Genomic DNA, 10,666 nt, shown 5'->3' on the forward strand with positions numbered 1-10,666 from the left:
ACACACACACACACATATATATATATATATATATATATATATATATATATATATATCTATATATAATATATATATATATATATATATATATGTGTGTGTGTGTGTGTGTGTGTGTGTGTGTGTGTGTGTGTGTGTGTGTACAGTTTGCTCCCTCTAGGAAAATATGCCTTGCATATAGTACTGGTAGTGACATTAGAAATATAGTTTTGTGCAGCAGCCATATCAAGAAAGTAAAGAGGAATTGATAGCTAATATACTGAAAATTGGAAAGAATTCATAAAAGATTCATGACATTACAGAGATAAAAAAAACTTAAACGAGACAAGGAGCCGTTTCAAAGGCACTGCCAACTACTACTACTACAGACTTGTGACAGTGAGACTGAGAGAAGACGACAGAGACCAAGTTATCTAGTTTATTCATAATAACGGGAAAATTTATGTCTCAAGTAAATAATATCTTTGTGTCATTTATGGAATGCTGACCATAAAAGGCCGGGGATAGTGTAGGTGTAGTTTCGATTAGATTAGCGTTATTTTTGTCACGTCTAGTAATTGAAACATTATGGTGTTAGGTAGTTTACTTGAAGCTGTTACTGTTTGATTAGGGTATTAGTTTTTTATGTTGTTATCTCAAGTTGCTATTGGATATTTGGAGTATTTATTCTGTGATCTCAAGTCTCCTTAAAGTGATAAGTTTGAAATTCGTGCTCTAAACTATCGCAAACTTATTGTTACAGAGATATTTACCGTCTTTTGGATATGTTTTCCCATGCATTCCAATGGTGCAATTATTGTAGGTAGTATACTGATGACAGACCTCATGGGATTGGTGCTGGTGTGATATATAAAATATTATATATAAAAAGGGGTTATTTCTACAGAAGCTGTCTGCACGGACTGCAAGGAGAGTAACCGCGGATACGACAGCCACTAGGGATTGGGGCGTCCAATGTATTTCGCCGTGTTTAGTACTGGCCCCTTGGGGTTAATTACAGTTGTTCGAATATATATTACTTAAAATTCTTGTTCAGTAGTTAAAACTGCTTAGGAAAACCGCAACTTCCATAGTCTAGGCCGCCGCGGATAAGTACCCTAGATCTACCAAAAAGGGTACCTATTGCAGAATGACAGGACATAGCTATAGGGGAAAACACCGCAGTTGAATCATCATCATCGTGTGGCTCAGCCTTATGCACTCGATATTTAATTGGTGAAACAAGAATACAATTACATCTTTAAGCATACCATTTAAAAGATTTTAGTTTCGTCAACATAATGTGATATATGAAAGCACCATTAGAACTAAAATAAGCACATGAGGTCTTTGTAAAATATGTTTTCAAGGCAGTTTTGAAATCCAATATGGCGGCAATCGCATGACTTGCCGTTTGTAACCACAGCCAAGCCACCATTTTTCCCAGCCTTCCCAGCACTCATTTGAACAATGTTAGTGTATATATGTAACGTTTATTGATCTTACTCAAGATTGCAGTTGTAATCAGCACAATAAAACAACATTTTGTTGCCTATATTAGTGAAAGTGTGAAACTTTTTATTACTGGGGTCATGGTTTGAACTGAAATTCATTTTTACCTTGTAATCGGTGGTTTATCCTCACTGCCATCACAACTGAAACTCCACGGTGCTTATTTGATTGTAATTATACATATTTTGGTCTTAATTCACTCCAAATTACACTTGAACTACGCTGCGGTTCCTAAGTTCCGAAGCGCTCACTCCATAAGCACAGTTACGGGCAGCACATGAGTACACGGTTTATGAGGTGCAAAGCTTTATTCCCTTAATTGTTTACTTTACTCATTATTTAGTTTAACTATACATTTTTACTTCCAAATGTTTATTAAATTCATGTCAATTATCCCTCTTTTGCAACCAAATTAATCCCCAAAAATTACAGATATTTCAGAAGTACATACGAGCAGATGACGACAAAATGACTCATCGTTGCCAATCTAGTGGAGCTTCACACATACACCGATGCATTTACAAACTGTTTCCATGAATTCTAGTTGTCATAGTAATGCAGTAATGATATAATTATTGTAATATGTGTATATACTACAAATAGATACGCTAATTTCACTTATTTCCCCGGTTTTGTGTAAGTCTTATACCCAGTTTGGAGGGTAAACACATACGTACCAATCGGATACACTGATAAACAATTGAAGAGCGCGAAGAACGCTGGAGGTACCGTTCACAAGCAAAACTGTTGATATTTGAATCGGGAACCTAGTTACTTTTTCAACAACAATATTTTCAAATTAATAATCATGAATGTGTAAAAATATTTATGCAATTCATGACCTTATACTGCTGTTTAACTATTTATTTAAATAATTATCTAGTGCACGCTTCTTCTTCTTCTTCTTCTACCAAAAATCGTAGTTTCCTTTAAAAAAGTAGTGGTTGAAAGTCGGTGTTTACAATTGTTGTAATGAAAGTGCCCAAACGTCTATGGGTACAAGTGGTGTGCGGATTTAGCACAGGAAATTTGAAGTTTGTTGAAACAAGCGACTCCACAAGCATTGAGATGGCGTCAATCTTTGAAATATTTATAGTTGTAAGTAAAAATTTTGAAAGTGTCATGGAGGTAGTGTGCACTGCATATGGCTACACTTTTCATTACCCTCTGTTTAATCTTAAAATATGGCCTTAATTTTTAACTTTGGAGAAAATACTTACTTAGAAAGGAGAGTAGAGGTCTCGAGCTGCACCTCTCACCACCAACAACTCATGACTGATGACCATCTCCGGTGTCAGGACATGTTAAAGTACTTTATCGGAGGGTGCCCACAAACGCGGTAGTCAGTGGCTCGGCTAGTCCAGTCGGTTGTTTACCCTATTCCCGAACTGTAACCTTCCCTGAAAAAAGCTTGACAACTAACCAAAGAATTTTCTTGAGAATAATCTCATTATATAATGTTTCCCCCACCCAAATTACCTGCAGGACACTTCTTTGAACTATCCTAATCTAACGCAACCTAACCTAACCTAGGGGCATGGCAGAAAATTCAGGGCTGGTGCAATACTAGTATATGTCTTGGGAACTTGCCGACGGGACAACCTCCAAACCAAAGCTCAGTCGTTAGAACTATAGAACAATTCTGCACAGGTTATTACCTTGGAAGTTGATTTTTCCTACACTTTTTGTGTTGCTGATGAAGGAGGTGGTGTTATTTATCAGTGGTTAATTATTATTAACCTTACATTTCCATCGGGGATCCTTTGGGAATGGGCAGTTTTGGGTGGGTTAAAACACAGGGGTAGAGAGAGTGCAAATGTTATTGTTACGATGGCCACCCTGGAATGGTTCTGTGCATACGTATGGTATATGGGAGCCATATGATCAAGAAGGGATTAGCTACGGAAACCTATTCCTAAAGGAATTATACTAACCTAACCTAAGCTAGTAGGCTGTGTTACTTAGCTGGGGGTTTGCCCCCTAGTGAAGTTAACTACACTTTTTACCAAAATTAGCCTAAGCGTAGCCTCATTTTAATTAGCTTAGCCTAACTGGTGCTCACGATCTAAAATTTTCCAAAATAAGCTTAGCCCATAATTGCTTATGACCTTATGAATTCTAAAGCCTGTGATCCATTTAATTTTGTCAATTTGCACAACTTCCGTTGCAAATGATATCAAACATTACTGACCTATCCTTTTCATATTTACCTAATCACCTTGTTCTCTCGTTTCAGATAATATCATCCTGTTATGGGCTTCTCATGGAACAAAGAGCCTTGCAGACCGTACCTAGTCTTACTGGACTGCTAGCAGTGTACATGTACCTTAGTATATGGTTATGAATATGATTAATTGTACTGAAAATCAGTACATCAGGCCTAGTCTATATAATAAGGTAAGCAATTCAAATTAGTATATTTTCATTCTTTACATTTTAATTTTTGCAAAATGTATAATTTTACTAGCCTAGTTATCTGCAATTGATATAAAACATAATGTTTGTTTCTGAAGAATTTGAAAAATTCTCTCATGTTACAAACAGTTTTGATAACTGCTTCTGCTCTAAAGAATGGCAAATTACATGGATACATCCTAACTCATCTTAGTCTAACAAGGTATGTCAAAAGGTGTATCATTCAGTTTCTGCCTTACTTTCCTTTATCTCATCTTCAGTATCTCCACTACTTTGTGACATTGTCACCACATAACTCTTGCTCAGTAAAATAACCATTCATGTTATTAAATAAATGGCAAAACTGATCCAATCTATATACGTATAGCCAAATATATCATGATATGAGAAGTGCTGTTTTGTCTTGATTTTCTCAATACAGTTGAACCCTCCTATTTGTGAAGTCACGTATTCACAGATTTTTCTAAGGACTGTATATACCCATTATTTGTGGAAAATTTGCCTAATTGCTTTATTTTTAAGTGTATATACCCATTATTTGTGGAAAATTTGCCTATTTGCTTTATTTTTCACTAAGAAGTGTATCCACAAATGCACTTTTTGTGATAAAACTATGTATTGAAATACTCAGCCATAAGCATTTTTTTTTTCTTTCTTTTTGGCTTAACTATCAAAATAGGCAGTTCTAAGCATTTTTAAGGGGGTTTTAAGTACTTGTGGATTTGCTATTTGCAGGGGGGTGTAATACCCAACCCCTGCAGATACTCGTAGTCTACTACTATACTAGTATCTTATTTCATAGTTTTGCACTAGTTATACAAAATGGATCCTATAAATTACTATAAAATGTTATTAATACAACAAACATTTGGAAATATTGTGAGAAATACTAAATAAAAAAAGTTTTGTCAAGCACAAAATTCACAGTCCATGGGAAGACACAAAAAGGCAACAAAGGTCAGTTGACGATAATGAATTTAGTCGTTCCTCACATTTGGGGTGTAACTGAAGTGAACTTTATGCTAGGCATTTTTTTCCTCACTGCTGAGTAATTCTCAATGTATACAGTAGCCAACTATACAGGCAGGTGAAAAAATTAGGTACATCTAACATGTTACCTGGGTATGAAAAGCCAACTCTGACAAGAGCAGAAGGAAAAAAAAAAAAAAAAAAAAAAGACACCAAACAAAATATATATCTACAGTATATCTAGTATATACATAAAAATATAAGGTTAATATATATATATATATATATATATATATCTATATATATATATATATATATATATATATATATATATATATCAAACACTACCCTACTTACGGGATCACAAATTACAATTGTGTTCAGAATGCTCCCCTTTGTCACCCGCAGGTTCAAATGTTGTTTTGTGCTTCTATTCTATACATACAGCACTGTTTGTACAGTGTAGGCAGTCCCGGTTATCGGTGGACTCAGTTATCAGCGCCAAAAATTGCAGATTTCGTTACTGGTGCTATAAGTGCTACAAATCGCTGATTTTCAGTTATCTGCAATTTTCGCTTATCATCAAGCCTCCAGAACGGAACCCCCGCCCATACCCGGGGACTGTCTGTATTATTTTTTGGGATGAAAAATCATGCAGTATGTACTGTATTGAATTTATATCATGCTGTACATAATAGGCATGAAGAGTACGGTAACCAACTTACAAACAATTCAACATACAAACGGCCCTCCTTCGTAAAACACTTACAATCAGCTACAATCAGTAATCATGACTTCTTCACCAGACATATATGTATTACCTCTTCACTAGCATAGTAAAAAATCTCAAAAGATGATTTAAAAGAAGGACTTGCATGTGGGAAACATTCAAATGTTTTTATAATGCTTATTTACTAAGTTTATATACAAGGTTTAGCATTATGTTTGCATTGTTTAAAACACAGTTTATACTGCATGACAGATTTATACACTATATAGTAACCTATGTTGTCATCAGTATTGTGTGGAAAACTTACAGAGAAATTTTCTTGGAAAACTTTCTTGAGTTTTTGGAAGTGATTTAATTTGCATTATTTACTGTGATATTTAAGATTAAACATTAATTTTGCTTTAATAGGTACAAATTAATGTGATAACTATATTTCCAGGTAGGAGCAGCTCATGGTGTATATCTCAAGACTGCAGTAATCAGCATACCTAAAGTTGCTGGCTATTTGTCAAGATGATACAAGGCATTATAGCACATGAAAATGCAGTGCTAGGTACATATAGGAAACTTGCATGATTCCTGGTTTTGATAACTAGAAATAACACAAATCAAAATGAATGGAGTGGACAGCCCCCTTCCAGACGGACAAGAAAAGGCCTTACACAAGACCCTCAGTGGTTTTGATCATGAAAAGCAAGCTAAAGACAAGGCCCATAAATGTCATATTTGTGGAAGAGGTTTCACTCTTCAGGCTTTTCTCAAGACCCACTTACTTAGGCATGCTCCTACAGTCCCATACGATTGCTCTGTGTGTGGGAGAGTGTTTGGAAGAAAGTGTGATTTCAGAAACCACATGAAAAGTCATCAAAATGAAATTATGTTTAATGACTTACACTCAGACAATTTAGGCTTTGTTCAAAAAAGAAAAAGTGAAGACATTTCCAGTGATGATGAAAAGTTTTCATTAGAATCAGAAAGTGATAAAACAGGAAGTCCTGGGTGCAATATATCATTTCATTTCAGTGGAGATTCACATTACAGCCCACGTACAGAGAAACCTTATGGTAGCAGTGATCTCTTTGTATGCACAGTATGCAAAGATGTATTTTCATCTGAAGACTTATTTAGAAAACACCGTGATTCCTTAACACACCAGTGTGAAACATGTGAAAAGTATTATTCCTCTTGCCACAGTCTTAAACTTCATGAAAAATCCCATGTCACAAAGATTATTTGTAAAATATGCAACAAGATATTTGCATCAAAACAGAGTTTGAGGATGCACGCGTACTGCCACGCTGGAGAGGAGAAGTGTTGGATTTGTGAAAAGAGATGTAAAAATAAGAGAATACTTAGACTGCATATGACTAAAACTCACAAAAAAAGTTCGCTGGTAAAGTGCAAGGAGTGTGGCCAGAAATTTAAGCGGAGTGAACTTATTCAACACAAGTTTGTTCATAGGGGCCAGGAAACTTACACATGCAAAGAATGTGGTTCTAACTTTAATGCCTTGTATAAGCTTGAGAATCACATAAGGTTTCATAAACACACTAAAAAAAAATGGAAGTGTGATATTTGTGGGAAAGAATTAGCAACAAAGTATGCATTGGAGACTCATACATCAACACACACTGGAGAGCAAGAATGCTCTTTCTGTGGACTTAAGCTATTAAATGAAGGCTGTTTGAAACGACACATTGCAAGCACCCACGAGGGAAAAGTTGCTGATAGGAAGAGTGAAAAAAAAGTGCAGTGTGATATGTGTGGTAATATGTACGGTAAAAGTTATATAGAGACTCACTTGAAGATTCATGCAGGTCAGAAGGATTTTCACTGCTATAAGTGTGGAAAGAAATTTGTATCCAGAACTAATTTAAGAGAACACCAAAGAAGTCACAATGTAGAAAAGAGTTACTGCTGTACAATGTGTGATAAAAAATTTGTCACAAAAAAGTCCCTAACTATTCATACCAGGAAACACACTGGAGAGACACCTTATGAATGTTCCATTTGTTCAAAGACTTTTGTCACTTCCTGGACTCTGAAAAATCATCTCAGATTACATGACCTCGTGGAAGCATTTTCATGTAAACTTTGTGGGAAGAAATTTAGTCAGAAGAAGTCCTTATTAGCTCATTATGCTGGAGATTCCCATTCAAAAGAGGATTTGCAGCAGTTGGACTCAGAAACTTTAAATTCCATAACCAAAAAGTATGTGTGTTCAGTCTGTGGAAGAAATTGCTTTGAGAAGACAAGGTTAACATTCCACATGAGGGTTCATACTGGAGAAAAGCCTTATAAGTGCTCTGACTGTGGCCAAATGTTCCGAGTAGAATCAGCTCTCAAGATTCACAGTAAATTACATGGTGGAAAAATGCTATTTGAGTGCAGAGTGTGCAAAAAGCCATTCCCTCGTCAGTCGCAGGCATTAAAACACGAACATCTTCATAATGGTCAGAAACCTCACTTATGTACTATATGTGGGAAAACCTTCACCACAAAGAACAGTTTAAAGTTACACGTAGAAAGGCATGCTACAGAAAGTGTTTACGCATGTAGTACTTGTGACCAGGAGTTCCCTACAAAACGTAAATATAAGGCTCATCAGAAATCCTGTTCAAATGGAATTGGTGCCCAGCCTCAAGTCATTGAGTCTAGTAGTTTAGACTGTTCTGATATAACGTATTATGGAACCATGGAGAATGTTGACATCAAGGAGGATGTGCAAAGGCAAGACTTGAAAGAATTGAAGAGTGTTTTGGAAGAAGGTATGCAGTCTATTGAATGCTCTGAATATTACAGTCTATGTGAGGATATTGACTGCATTAAGAAAGATCTGGTTGTTCTTGAAATTGATCCAATAGACTTTGAGGATAAAGATGTTTACTGATACCGTAAAGCTTCATAAATACTGTTTAAAAGATACAGTGTATTGAGGTGTATTTACAAGAAATATATTTTATATACTTTTGTAGAAAAAAAAATAGTATGTCCCAATCATTTTAATTCTACCCTTGTTAATATCAACAAACCTATAAATTGAAAAAGAAGTACCTAATTGTAGTTTTGGGTTTGTCGGTTACTACATGTTATGAAGAAAATTGGTATCACTGTAGCCTATCTCAAAAGGTGAACTAGCATGGAGTTAAGTTGCAAATGTGCAACACATACAAGATATACTACATACAGTACTGTTGGGCAAGTTATGTTTTTTTATATTTTGAGCACATTCAGCAAATGCCGCACGAAAGTTGGGTGCTTTTCCTTATGAAGGAAAGTTCATTTTCAGGCGCTGTCAGGAACTAGCTAACCCAGAAGATATTGTTAATAGGATAGCTCTGGACATACTTGACAGAGCAGTAAGATTATTCTAATTGGAAGAAGCAGCAGGGTAAATTAATCCAAGAACTTTGGTGATAGAGCTCGTTCATTTCTGTCCGTGTCAGAGTTAATTGGACTGACTGAAGTGTCCAGGTTTAGCATAACAGGACAGTATCTTTGGTGCCATGTGGTTTAAGAGCTGACTTGCTGCCTGAAGGAAATTTGTGATTTGTACAGTTGTTTGTAGGTTCTGTTTTTCATTTCTCAGATCAGAGAAACCAAAATCTGGTCTGGTTAAACTATTGAATGATATTGAATAATCATGCTGATTGAATAGAGCCCTTGTATGGTTAACATAAAAAACAGTGGTCAATTACTTTTAACACAGTGCAAAACTTTGAAACACTAAAGGTGTCTAATCAAAAACAGCCAAAGCACAAAAAAATACATTAGCACAAAAACAATAGCAAGGAAGTATGATGGACCAAAACAGGGAAAACTGAAATAAATACAGAACACAGAACTAGGATGAAAATATTGGTTAAAAAAAAAAAAATTTTGGCTGGAGACATACAGAAGAAAGACAAGCCACCTACCTTGACTATATGAACACCATTAGTCCACATGGCCAAATGCATATTCTGGAATTAGCCAAGTTCTCCAGCCAGAAGCAGAGACCTGAAAAAGAAAAAAATATATTGCAATAAGAGGAAGCCAATTATTCTCGGACAAATGAGGGAAGAGGTTGAGGTGCGGTAAGTTCATGCTTTTTGAGGGAAATGCATTGTGGGTAATACACCTGAATTGGGTTAAAACCTATAAGTCTGGACTTACATCCAAATGCCAAAGGTTGTCTTTGATGTAACTAGTCTGTACTCTTAAAAGGATGTCAGTTATGAATGGTCGCTGTTTATGATATGGGCTGAAAGCTTGTCAGCAAAATTGCATAATTATAAAGTAAATACTTGGTAGTTAATCCCTATGTATGGCTTTACCTGAGATCTGTCATTTACTGTATTCCGTTTTCGTAAAGACACCTTATAAATAAACAAACTGAAATCAAGATTGGTTACTGCCATAAAAATGTGCTGAATGCATTGCCTTCTAGAGAGATGGAATTAGTACATCAGACTCTCTCATTTATTTTCAGTACAGTATCTGAGGTGATCACAGTGATTTGCAAGAGTTGTTTAAACAAGACAGGGGTTGTCAACATCAATCAAGCAGGTCTCAAAGCTAATGCATTAGTACCAGGTCATACCAACGAAATTCAGAGAGAGAAAGACTTAGGTCAAAGTAAAAATTACTCCTTGGCGGGAGTATGAGATAGTTAATTTGTTGAAGGAATAGTCATTGATTCGATCCCCATTGAGATGACTGTGAAGACAACACCCCAAAATATACATAAACATAAACAATACTCCAAACTGAGACAGATTCATCAAACATAATTCTTATTTTCCATTTAGATTTTAAGTATACATAAAAATCAGCATCAAAAGTCCAACCACCTTACAAAGCACTAAAAGCATAGTTTGCCATTCCCTCATCAACAATTATTCTACCTTTTGAAACAATCCCTGTGTTGCATGATCCATACTGGTCTCAAGACAAATATCTGTAGAAAAACAGACAACATAAAAAGTACCAAGTTGGCAGAGGAAGCGCTGCTAAGTTTTTATTTCTATATCTATTAAAGAAATACTACTGGGTAAATCTATATATATATATATATATATATAT

The 10,666-nt window shown here is 35.5% G+C and overlaps 1 protein-coding gene across 2 annotated transcripts; it reads left to right on the plus strand.

Moving 5' to 3' along the window:
* Nucleotides 1–322: 322 nt before the first annotated feature.
* Nucleotides 323–8,595, plus strand: LOC135197057 (zinc finger protein 260-like). Of its 2 annotated transcripts, none has more exons than XM_064223999.1 (3): nt 323–448; nt 3,725–3,885; nt 6,042–8,595. In XM_064223999.1, the coding sequence occupies exon 3, from the start codon at nt 6,216–6,218 to the stop codon at nt 8,490–8,492; it is 2,277 nt and encodes a 758-aa protein (XP_064080069.1). In that variant the 5' UTR covers nt 323–448; nt 3,725–3,885; nt 6,042–6,215; the 3' UTR covers nt 8,493–8,595. The 2 variants fall into 2 exon arrangements, with proteins under 2 accessions (XP_064080069.1, XP_064080070.1); XM_064224000.1 differs by having other exon boundaries at nt 359–505.
* Nucleotides 8,596–10,666: the final 2,071 nt, after the last annotated feature.

The sequence above is a fragment of the Macrobrachium nipponense genome, chromosome 18, assembly GCF_015104395.2.
Source record: "Macrobrachium nipponense isolate FS-2020 chromosome 18, ASM1510439v2, whole genome shotgun sequence".
NCBI classification, from domain to species: Eukaryota; Metazoa; Arthropoda; class Malacostraca; order Decapoda; family Palaemonidae; genus Macrobrachium; species Macrobrachium nipponense.